This window comes from Galeopterus variegatus, unplaced genomic scaffold (assembly GCF_000696425.1).
Source record: "Galeopterus variegatus unplaced genomic scaffold, G_variegatus-3.0.2 Scaffold5815, whole genome shotgun sequence".
NCBI lineage: Eukaryota > Metazoa > Chordata > Mammalia > Dermoptera > Cynocephalidae > Galeopterus > Galeopterus variegatus.
In genome coordinates, this window is record NW_007731926.1 from 25563 (window position 1) to 37495 (window position 11933).

Genomic DNA, 11933 nt, shown 5'->3' on the forward strand with positions numbered 1-11933 from the left:
TGAGCTGGCAAAAGCCACAGCTGTGCACTTTGTATGAGTTGCTTAGAAGCTGCAGGGGAGAAGAGGGCCTTGGTGGCGTCCAGTCCAGCAGGACCACTAACAGGATTCCCATGGACCCACAAAGGAGTTAGGGGCCACAGACAACAGAAAAAAGGAACTACTCAGAGGCCGATGAGTCATCACACATCCTGTCCCATGGGAGGTGTTTGGAGTGCCATTGGTGGGGGAGACAGGCCACCAGGGGAACACTGGGGCACAGCATGGACAGCTGATCTGTCCCCCAATCAGCACAGGACCACTCTTCACACAGGAATGGTCTGTACACAGACTGGTCAGGAATATAGAAAAGCTTGGGTTGCAGTTTGCTGAAAGGACTCAGGTCCAGATCAGAGTTTCCACACAACTCAGGTGTACTGGACCTCACAAGACCTGGAAGTACCTACAAAGTCAACCATGGAAATCTGAGCTGCACAGAAAGCCTTCCCACGGAAATCAGCAGCAAAGCAGCGATTTAGCTCAACCACAGGGCTCAAGTGCTGGTTCCCACAGGAAGTTCCCCCATTTTAGAAGCAAGCAAAGGACAGCAAATTAGTTCCAGTGCAGAGTTTAAGTGGTGGGAACAGCAAATAATCCAACACAGAACTGAAAGAAAAAACAAAATACCCACAGATCAGAGACAAAGTTTGATATTAACTAGTAAAGGTTTCATATCACCAAAGAACACCTATAAGAGCTAGAAGGACTGAAGCCCCCTGGGCCCCAAAGCCAGGGACGGGGGAGGACTGGAAGCCTCAGCCATGCCCCGCGACACCTGCAACTGGCCCAGCAATGACCACCGAGCTACTGCAGGAAGTGCCCCAGCCTCCTCAGCTGTGATGGTGGGAGGACAAAGGCGTCAAGCATGCCCCCCCTTCCTCCTTCTCCCACACCATTTCCTTCCCCCTTCTCCCCTCTCCCTCTCACCTAACTTCTCCACAACAACATCTTGGAATGTGAAAACAGAGGGAGCCAGGGACTGACCCCTCCTCCTGCAACCAGGCAAGGAGCATGCCACACCATTTCCTTCCCCCTTCTCCCCTCTCCCTCTCACCTAACTTCTCCACAACAACATCTTAGAATGTGAAAACAGAGGGAGCCAGGGACTGACCCCTCCTCCTGCAACCAGGCAAGGAGCATGCAAAAACACCACTTCCATGTGGACAGCCCACGACAGCTACCTCCATAGCCACGGCTGCTGCAAAAGTGACTAGATGCCACAACCACCATGCAGATGGCCTGCCAGCCACTCGAGGACATTGACACAAGGAGAGTCACCAGTGGAGACCAAAGAAGAGGATGTCTCTCTTCACAAAGCCCATTCCAGAGGGATAGAAGAAGCATCTGCTCTACGATAATAGTGGGGGACCCGACTATACCTCTCTCAGCACTGAACGATCATCTAGGTGACAAATCAAGAGAGTAACCATTACTCTTTCGGAGGGAGAGCAGAAATCTGGGGTTATCAGAAGTGGGAGGGGGGAGGGTGAGGGGGATGGGGAGAGATTGGACAAGGGGCAGAAAGAACAAGCATGATTTGTAATAATATATATGCTAATAATATTGATTTGATCGACATGTCAACATTGAATCCACAAAATATGTATAAAATATTATAATTCAATAAAAAATAAATTTTAAAAATGCATAAAAACATAAGACTCAGCTTTTGAAGTTCAAAATATACTTTTGAAACCCATGTCAATATCTTTGGGGGAAAAAAGCGTTTTTTGTTTACAAAAGCCAGGGTCATTTGAACTTCAAGAGCCAAGATCTTGACCTAAGCAATAAGTTTAAAAGGATATGTAATTGGTCTGAATATGGTTTTGTCCACTGTCCAGATGAGTTAAGATCCCAAGACTTTAGGGAATGGGAGAAAAGAAGTTGCAGAGGGAGGAAGTGCAGGACATGTCTGCAGATGGCCCTGGAGACCCACTCTTCCCTCCTTTCTCACCTGTTCTCAGAATAACTGCAGAATGTGCTGGGAATGCAGCATGCTGAGATAAGGAGTGACTGTCTGGAACAGCCCAGGCTCTGATCCCATTCCTCCTAAAACAGGATGGCCTGCAGCGCTTTAGCCCAGCAAATCAAGCTACCCCCGGGCTATGAACCTCCAGGATCCCTCAGCTGTGGTGCAACGTAGGCACAGGCAGATGAGACTCCACCTGCCCTGGACAGCTTTCCTGAGCCTTGGGAGGCTGGCTCGTTATAAATCCAAGGCTTCTGTTGTCCTTTGCTGCCTATCTGTGAGTAATAAAGTTGCTTCACTTAACTTGTGTGTGTTCTGTCTCACTGCGCTCATACAAGTGGACTGACACCCATGCATAGTGTTGGAGAAGTATTAGAGTCCTTCCCTGGGATTGATATCCGTGCACTGTGACCCTGCTTCACAGAAGGCATGTGAGAACCTGCTGAGGGTCTCTGGGAAGAGGCTGTGATCCCTGTACCCTCCACCCAGGTTAGGTTAAGGGGTGGGGCTGAGACACTCCTCCCCCATGAGCTTAGGGACCTGAGAGTAGAGAGGACTCTCTTACTGTCTGGAACCCTGTGTATGTCCCCAGTGCCATCATGGCAGGGACAGTGGAAGGGATCTGTATTAGTCCATTTTCTGTCCCTGACAATAGAATACCTGAAAGCAGTTAATTTATTTTTTACAGTTTTAGAGGCTGAGAAGTCCCAGGTCCAGGGGGCATTATCTGGTGAGGCCCTTTTTCTTGGTGGGAACTGTCTGCAGAGTCTGGTGGAGCTGCAGGGTGCCATGTAGCAAGGCCTGAGCAGGAGGATTTCCACATGCTTTTTACCTCTCCTTATAAAGCCCCAAGTCTACTCCCCGATAACCCATTAAACCATTAATCCATTACTCCATGAAAGGATTAACCCATTCATGGGGGCACAGTCCTCATGATCCAATCACCTCCAAATGCCACAGTTGGATTTCCCACCCTCTTAACACTGTTACAATGGGATCAGGCTCCAGCAGGAGCTTGGGGGACATCCAAACCACAGCAGGATCTTATGCCAAAGGGCAGGGGCAGACCTAGCGTGTCATGAGAAAGTGAGAGAACTGTCTCTTAGGGGGAAGAGGAAGTAGCTGGGCAAGGGGGCCAGTGATCCAGAAGGTTCTCAAGGGTTTCACAAGGGGATGCTGAGGCAGAAGGCTGCTTGTACAGATGGCTGGAGAGTGGGCGAAAGAGGAACTTGGCAGAGGGCATACCTTGGCCACAAAGAGTGGTTAATGCACACTGTCTGTGTGTTGAGGGGACCACGCCAAGTCCTGGGTGTGACGCTGGCTTTGTGTCCAGAAGCAGATGCAGAGCAGAATTTCTTTAAGATGAGCAAAAGAACACCCAAGGGCTGTCACATGGGCTTTCAATCTGTGTCCCTCTTGATGTGCCCCTCCAGCCTCAGTCTCCAGCCCCTGAGCCTCTGCATTAACCCTGCAGGCCCTCACCTTGGACTCCGGTTCTTGTCTGCATCTCTACTGGGATGCAATGACCCCCACGGCTCGCCTGGCAGCTCTCTAGTGCTGCGTCCACCAGGCCCAAGCCCTGGCGTCCTGCCACGACCCCTCTGCTATCTGACCTCATTCCACTCTGTTTTGGGCTTCACTGTGTCCACGTTGGTGGCTGACAGCTGAAGAGACCCCATACCACTCTGCAATCTGTGATGAAATATTTTCTCTGAGTCGCTCTGGCTAAACAGCAGGACAGGAGAAAGGGAATTGGGAGGAGTGGGCCAGTGGTTACTGTGTAGTGTGTTTCTCAGGCCACTCTGGCTTCTGTGCAGGGACGAGGAGAAAGGAGGAGTCACAGGTGGTGTTTCTCTTCTACCTGTCCACTACACGGGCACTCCCACAGTCCTCTTAAGGTCCTCCTGATAATCCTGAGAAGCCCCAGGGATCCCACATGTGAGGGTACCTGAAAAGTTCATGGAAAAATAAAATTCAAAGATAATACTAATCTTACCATGAACTTTCTGAAGAACCCTCATATGTACTCCATGATGCACTCATGCCACAGGCACCAGTTTCTTTGTTGTTTACTCGGGCTGGTAGTGCAACTGCCCTGCACTGCTGGCAACGCCAGACATGCCAGCCATGACCCTGAAATCTGCTGAGGGCCCACACTTGCTGGAGCAGCCACGCACAGTTCAAACCCGCCAAGGCCTGAGTTCAAGGACAGCAGTGTCGGTCAAGGGCACTGGTGACCGTGTCAAATGACTGAAGGTAAGGCAGGCGCTGTCACCATGGCTGGCACTAATGCTTGTTGTGGGTTGAATTGTCCCCCAAATGTTATGTAGAAGTCCTCACCCCTAGTACCTGTGACTGTGACCTTATCTAGAAATAGCAGCTTTGCAGATGTAAGTAAGATGTAAGTTAAGATGAGGCTGTAGTGGCGTATGGTGGGCCCTTAATCCAAGATGACTGGTGTTGTTCTAAAAAGAGAAGGGACACTGACAGACACAGAGGAGAAGGTCATGTGAAGACGGAGGCAGAGACTGGCATGATGTGTCTGGAAGCCGAGGGATGCCAAAGACTGTCAGCAGCACCAGCGCTGGGGAGAGGCACAGACACCGCCCAGTGCCAGCGCCAGCAGCTGCTGTGTGGCCTGCGCCCGGGTGCCGGCATTGTGGGGAAGTGCTCATTTCACTTTTATGTGGTCTTTTGTTGTGCCCGCCCTGCCCTAGAATCCAGGCACAAACCCACAGGGGCTGGGCTGAGGTGACACCTTTGGAGCCCAGAGCACCTCGTCCCGTGGCCGATCCCTCACTCAGAGCCAAGGGCGGGTCGGCCTCCGCCGGGATGGGCTCCCCGCAGCAGCTCGACGCGCTGGTCAGCTCGGGACATCGCCAGTCGCGCTGGGCGCCTACGCTTGCGTGTTACTAGTTAGAAATGAATACGGTGCAGAACACATAAGAACGTCAGTCTGGCCCAGGCTTTCCTGTGCTCGGACCTCCTAGCCCTCCTCCTGCCTGTCCTGGCCGAGAGCCTCAGCCCGCCGACGGGAGGGTGCAGGAAAGCAGCAGCAGCGCTGCACCCCTGGGCCAGGTCCCCGGAGGGGATCGTCCCCACGTTTCTCTCCTGGCACCAGCGCACTTCACATTGTGGTCTCAGCTTGTACGAGGCCACGGCCTCTCTCGGGGGCAGGGACAGGCCTCAGATGGATGAACCAGGTTGACAGCGTGGGAGGCGAAAGCTGGTGAAGCTGGGGCTTTCTCTGACCGTCTTATAACAAAGCCCTTGGGTGGGACATCCGAGGGTCTTCAGTGGCATCACAGCTTCTAAATCTTGACATGGAGGAGTTGACAGCGTGGGAGGTGAAAGCTGGTGAAGCTGGGGCTTTCTCTGCCCGTCTTATAACAAAGACCTTGGGTGGGACATCCGAGGGTCTTCAGTGGCATCACAGCTTCTAAATCTTGACATGGAGGATAACCACAGGCAGGAAAGGACAAGAGCAGGGAGCTAGACATTTCAGACTGTGCTGAGGTTCAGAGCTGGCCGAGGAGGCTGCACACAGGAGGAGTTGCTCTCAGTTCAGGTGTCATTTCCAGACCTCCCTGATTACACATTATCCCTTTAAAGACCCAAAGCAAGTTTAAATGAAAGCCAGTGGCCTCCTTAAATGGGAAGGCTGTGACACGAGGGTCCCATGGCAGCAGCGACACAATGGCTCTAAGGGCAGCCCCTCGCCCAGCCCTTTCCACATTATGTTCTGGGTGGTTCACTTGAGACAGGAAATTCTACTTGGCAAGCTGAGGACAGAGGCAGGGGCTAGGCTGGCCAGAAGACGCCCTGAAAAAAGAAAGGGTGTGGCGCTGCTGAGGGGAATGGTGACGTTCAGCTCTCAAATAATTCCTCCTCGTGTTTCTCTTACCTCTTTTCCTTGATTTGAGTATCCTCCTCCAGAGGAGCTTCTCGCTACCCAGAGAGAAAAGCCCCAAGTAAACAACAGACACTCCCTTGTGTCAAAAAAGAAAAGCTCCCACGTGTCTTCCAGCAAAATCCACTTGCTGTTGTGGGTGAAGCATCGCATTGTTTCAGAACAGCTCTTTCCTGAAACGTTTCCCCTTAGCCCTGTGCTCTATTCTGTCCCACTCTAATTTTCTGTTCACTCTCTAAATTGGGGCAGACTGGAGGAAAAAATAAAACAAGGAACCATAAACAAAAATGGGGGTGATTCTGGAAAACAAGGGTGCTTCTGGTAAGATTATCTTCCCTGTCATGGTCTGTCTTTCAGGGAAAAAGTTACCATTTTGTGCAAATGCAATCTTTGCTTCCGCCACTCTTGACTGTGAAGAGCGATTTAAGGTGTGGCTACATCTCTGTGATGGGTTGTAACAATGGCCTTTGACTTCCATCTGCCACCCAGCAGTGTGATTGGGACTCCAGCCATCAAACCATCCTGCTCATCGCCCCCTCCCCTCCTGGCCTTCTACTCACCTGTCTGGTTCTTCTGCTAAGTTCTTTGTAAGCTGGCTTCACTATCCTTTTTCTGATAGTCCCCATAACAAGGACCTTGGGTATGGGAGCACTGGAGGGTCCTCACCGACACCACGGCTTCTAAAGCTTGCCTTGCCCGGTGCCTTCAGATGGTGCCAGGCATCCCTGCTTCCTTGTACCCTGGGGCCAATGACTCACCACTAGGGCACCTTCAACAGACTGAACGCAGCTTTGTCTCTTTTTCTTTGTTTGCGCATCTGTGTCCCAAAGGACTGTTATCCATCCCAAGCCCTCTGCCAGATTTCTCCCAGAGGACCCAAGGATTCTCATGTAAATTTGAGTCACACTTGGCCTGTCCTAGTAAGTTAAAGCTCCCTAGTGGGTAAGCAGGCCACCTTCTCCCAACTCCCAGGAGCAGGGATGCAGAAGGGGAGGTTTTTTATAGATTACTTAATTTTTCCCTGATCCCAGTTATAAACTCTTTCAAACTGACACAGTTAGATAGAAACCTGCATATCTAAGCAACTGTATAGGGTGTGTGTGTGTGTGTGTGTGTGTGTGTGTGTGTGTGTGTGTGTGTGTGTGTGTGTGAAAGAGTTGAGAGGCTTTCAATTGCCCTCCAAAAGATTGTGAAGAAATATCAGATGGGTTTCTCTTTATAGTTACTCACATCTTGTTCCTCCGCAAAGCACAGGTCTCTGATTTGTCATGTCAAGTGGTCATTTAGCACAGGGAAAAGCCTCTCTGGCCTCAGCATCACTTACTGTACAGTGAGAGATATGAGCTAATCATGGGCAGGGCCAATGTGATTAGAACTCTGGGAATGAAAACCTCTCCTGAACCTAACTCATTGATTTCTTCATTTTGCAAAGGAGTGTTCATGATAAAAAAAATGAACCGAAAAGGGCAATAATACAAATAATAACCCCATGGTCTCAATTTAAACTAACTTTATTTCATGACTCCAGAAGCTGCAATGGTCAACATATATTGTTAGTAAAACTCCAGTTTAAATGGACGGGGATAGGAATTGCTCGGCATGACACAAGTAGCACATAAAAAAGTAAGGAAAAGACTGATATTTGTGTATATATGTAAATATTATATATTATTAAATTATATTTAATAAAAAGTAATAAATAAAATTATTAAGCAAATACATAACATGTATAAATTATATATTACATATATATGTATGTATATGCCCCTCCAAATTTCTTCTTTATTTTTGGTAATAGCTCTCAGCCAGGATCATGAAGTCAGATGTCAAGGTTAAAATATGAGGAGTCACCCTCAAAGTCAGAGTGCAGGAAAGATCACCAGATTGGGCTGTTCCCTGGGACAAGGTTTTCCTTTTTCCCCAGACCAGGTGGGTCAGAGCAGCTGCAGAGACCCCCGGGCACTCAGGCCGAGGACGCCTCCAGGACAGGTGACGTTCCGATAAAGACTGTCCCCCTTGTCGACGCCGAATGTGGCAGCGGCCGGGCTTCTGCCGTCCCCGACCCTTCCTCTGTTGATCCACCCTCAGACCCATCGGCCGAGCGTATTTGTTTGATGTTTTCTGACGTGACTTCACTGAAAAGCTTTGACTCTCTTACAGGCTGTGGAGATATTATTGCAGACCAAGAGGACGAGGCAGGTCCCAGCTGTGACAAGCATGCCCCCGGGCCGGGCAAGCCAGTTCCCTCTAAAAAGAACCCCAGCGTGGTGGCCTACCAAGGCGGAGGGGAGGAGATGGCCAGTCCGGACGAGGTGGACGACACCTACCTCCAGGAATTCTGGGACATGCTCTCTCACACTGAGGATCAAGGACAAGGACCCCAAGAAGGAGCGGCTAAGACGGCACCTGCACTGGACACCAAGGTGGTGCCCGAGACCTCCAAAGACGCCAGGTGTGTGGAAGCGGCCAAGGACGTGTCCTCGGTCAAGCGCAGGAGGCTCACCCGGATTCCCATTGAGCTCCATCCAAAGGAGGAGCCCAAACACCCGGAGAAAGAGCAGCAGGAAGGCGTCCCCAACAGTGACGAAGGCTACTGGGATTCCACCACGCCCGGCCCAGAGGAAGACCCCACCGGCGGCGGTAAAAAGGCCGGCATCCCCCGGGATAGCTACAGCGGGGACGCGCTCTACGATCTCTACGCTGACCCGGATGGAAGCCCGGCAGCCCTTCCTGCAAACGAGGAGACGACCCACTCGTCCCGCTTAAAGCCCGTGTCGCCAGGCACCATCACCTGTCCACTGCGAACACCAGGCAGTTTGCTGAAGGATTCTAAAATCCCTATTAGTATCAAGCATCTCGCGAACCTTCCATCCAGCCATCCTGTTGTGCACCAGCAACCAGCCAGGAGTGAGATGCCCAGAACAAAAATCCCGGTTTCCAAAGTGCTGGTCCGTAGGGTCAGCAACCGGGGCTTGGCTGGGACCACCATCCGGGCAGCAGCTTGCCACGACAGTGCCAAAAAGTTGTGAGGTCTCTGAGGCCAAGGTGGATGGGCCACATTTCAAGGAATACAACTTTCCCCCTGGAAACCACTAAAGCAAGTTGTGCTTCCCCTAAAGAAAGTCTTTTAGGACTGCTCCAGAGCCTGGACAGAGGAGGTCTTCGTGCAGTGAGCAGGGGCAAGGTAAACCAGGGAGGGGGCGCTGTGCTTGGGATTCTCCTCTCAAGATATGTTCCTGGAAATTATTTTCAAGCATTTTTTCTTTTTCATCATTTTAAAAAATCATCTTTCCTTTTTTCTTTAATGCACTGAGCATTTGGAAGCCACCTTTACTTGCCTTTGTGGACAACAGGACTTAACCAAACCTAAGAGTCATGCCAGGATATTGGGCTGTGTCAGGGTCCTGAGGACACGGAGGAACCACTGCAGAACCAGAGGCGCTCTCCTCTTCCAGAACACCTTCCTTCTTTCCTTCCTTCCTTCCTTTTCTTTTCCTTTCCAGGAAAAAAAAAAAATACCCCTTGCTGTATCACTGTGTGGAAAACACCTACAAAGCTGAAAGAGGTATTTACCTGATGAGCAGAGAGCATTTTTGATTGGCAGAAAACTTTCCTACTTTCAGTTGCTAGGTATGCAAACAGGTAAATGTCTACCAACTGGAAAAATAAAGGACAGTTTTGGTTTGGTTGGTTCAGATCATTTGTTTGGGGAGAAATAAAGGCTAAGCAGAGCAAGTTTTTGATCCCCCCCCTCCCCCCGCCCAGTACAGAAATCAGGAGTAGGGAAAGATTTCACTAAATACCAATAGACACAGTATTTAAGCATTTGCAAACGGTAAACCTTCTCATGTAAAGATAACACATGTTTTAAAGTTTATCCTGCCGTTAACATTTTATATAATCTGTCAATAACCTAGAATATAAAATCTGGTCTTATAGCCAGATATGATCACTGTCCCCAAACCATTGATGTTCCTTTATGTACTATAATGGGAAGCACTTCTGGTTTTGTTTATATGGGTTCTCTGGTTCTCAAAAAAACAAACAAACAAACAAAAAAACTACTGTGTTGCCGTTCCAGAGGAATGGTTCAGCCTTGCCTTTGGTAAAACTCTGTTTCTCACTCCAAACCCTGGTTTTCAGAGATTTTGCCTTGGTTATAAAATTTTGGATCCAACCATTCCTCACTATGGGGAAACCAAAATGAGGAACACAGGGGAAAAAAATAGAAAAACATAGTTTTTACGTTATTTGACTTTTGCTTTATAGACTGATGACTGAGACAGGATATGATACATTGGCAAGCGATGTATCATAAACACTTTATGCCAAGATTTTTTTTAAAAAGTGGTTTACTTATATGTATGTTTTCTAATATTTCAGATAAAACGTTTATTTCAGAAAGGGTTATTATATGCGTAGATAGTTTGAGTGATAAATTGAAGCATTTCTGAGAATACTATTTTAATCTAATGATTAAATTAATATCCTTTTTGAAATGCACTTCAGTGTCAAAAGACCAGAGCTTCTATTAGAAGGTGATTCATCATTCAGGAAGACTACATATTCAAGTGAAATTATACATATGTAAATGCCATAAACATTTTGTGTAACTATCATTTTCCAGAGAGATTGCCTAAGTAATCAACTGTTATTACATGCTTTTTGAGTATTTTTTGCTTTGTAAAGGAAAGAAGACAAGTTAAATATACGAAAACCTATTTTAATAATATGAAGGAAGTAATAAAATAAATGGGCATCAAAAGAAAAAAAAATTGAGCCAATAGCATAAACCAGAACATCCCCCATTTTAAGTTTGCAGTGATTCAATTAGAAGAGGTAGGAGAGGTTTGCTGAATTTCTTTATTAGTCAGATTTCTGGCTTTATTGCATTGTTTCAGATCCTTAATATTATCTCAAGGTAGTGTTTTAATATTTAATTTCCTTGTGTCTATAGATGAGGCCCTACATGAGGCAGGATACACCAGAGAGGGGGATGCTGCACTTGGGATTCTCCTTGAGAACTGGGATATTAAGCATAGCCTTAAGCATTCTGGACACATCCATCAGGAACTCATATAAGCACCTCACACTCACACTGCTCGTGTTCTCAACTGTGTGCAAACTGACAGACAAAAGACATCTACTGTAGATTTGGAAATATTTTAGAGATTATTTCTGTCTTGAGAAAGGGATTTAAATTTGATTTAATGCTGATAGTACTATTTAGAGTCAGAATACATTCGTTTTCCCCTAGTGAGTGCAGAGAACATAAATTTTATTCCTAGTTGTAAAACAAAGGATCTTTATTTCCTTCTTGTGTTATATTCTTTGTGTGAATTCAAGGTAAAGCTTTATTTGTTCATTTGTTCGATTGTACAGGAATGTTCAGAGCATCTGAAGAACAGATGAGAATAATGTAATAGGAAAGGCAATCTATTTCTTAAGCTAAGCACTGGAAGTAACTATTTTTGCTTTCATAATTTTAGGACTTATTTCTGCATTTACACCACTATTATGTGTCTTCTCTTCGTAAGTAAAAGAAACTGTTAGCAAAGTTTACCTTAATTTCCCATCTGTCAATTAACAGTTATAAAAGATTTAGTTTAAAAATTTCTTTTTTCCATATTTTCCATGTTTTTTCTCATTTGTTTTCTTTTTACCCTATATCTAAGAATTGCACCCACACCAGTCAAATAAGGGATTCAGGCCATGAATTAAATGACCTCAGTCACTTGATGGGAAATCACTGGAGTGGCAGGAACAGTGGGTTGTCAGCGTTTTCTAACCACAGGAAAAGGATCATAGTTGCTTTCTTGTGCCCAGGGCTGCTTCCTCTCAACGATCATGGAGATTGCTTTTTAGAATTTTACTAGGTTTACATCCCAATGTTTGTTAATGCATTACTTAATGACCACATGAGAATTATACAGGCCTATATTTCCTGATTTTTAAAGGGAAGGATTTGATATGGGCTAATGACACCTTTCCTGTGTTTGTATGATTCTAAGATACTTG

The 11933-nt window shown here is 47.3% G+C and overlaps 1 protein-coding gene across 1 annotated transcript in view; it reads left to right on the forward strand.

Moving 5' to 3' along the window:
* Positions 1 to 11522, forward strand: part of AMER2 (APC membrane recruitment protein 2) — a 12705-nt gene extending 1183 nt beyond the window's left edge. The window contains exons 2-3 of the mRNA XM_008590029.1: positions 6273 to 6369; positions 7840 to 11522. Coding sequence (XP_008588251.1) covers positions 6273 to 6369; positions 7840 to 8944 — 1202 coding nt within the window. The 3' untranslated portion in view covers positions 8945 to 11522. The remainder of the gene's footprint in view (positions 1 to 6272; positions 6370 to 7839) is intronic.
* The last annotated feature ends 411 nt before the right edge of the window (positions 11523 to 11933 follow it).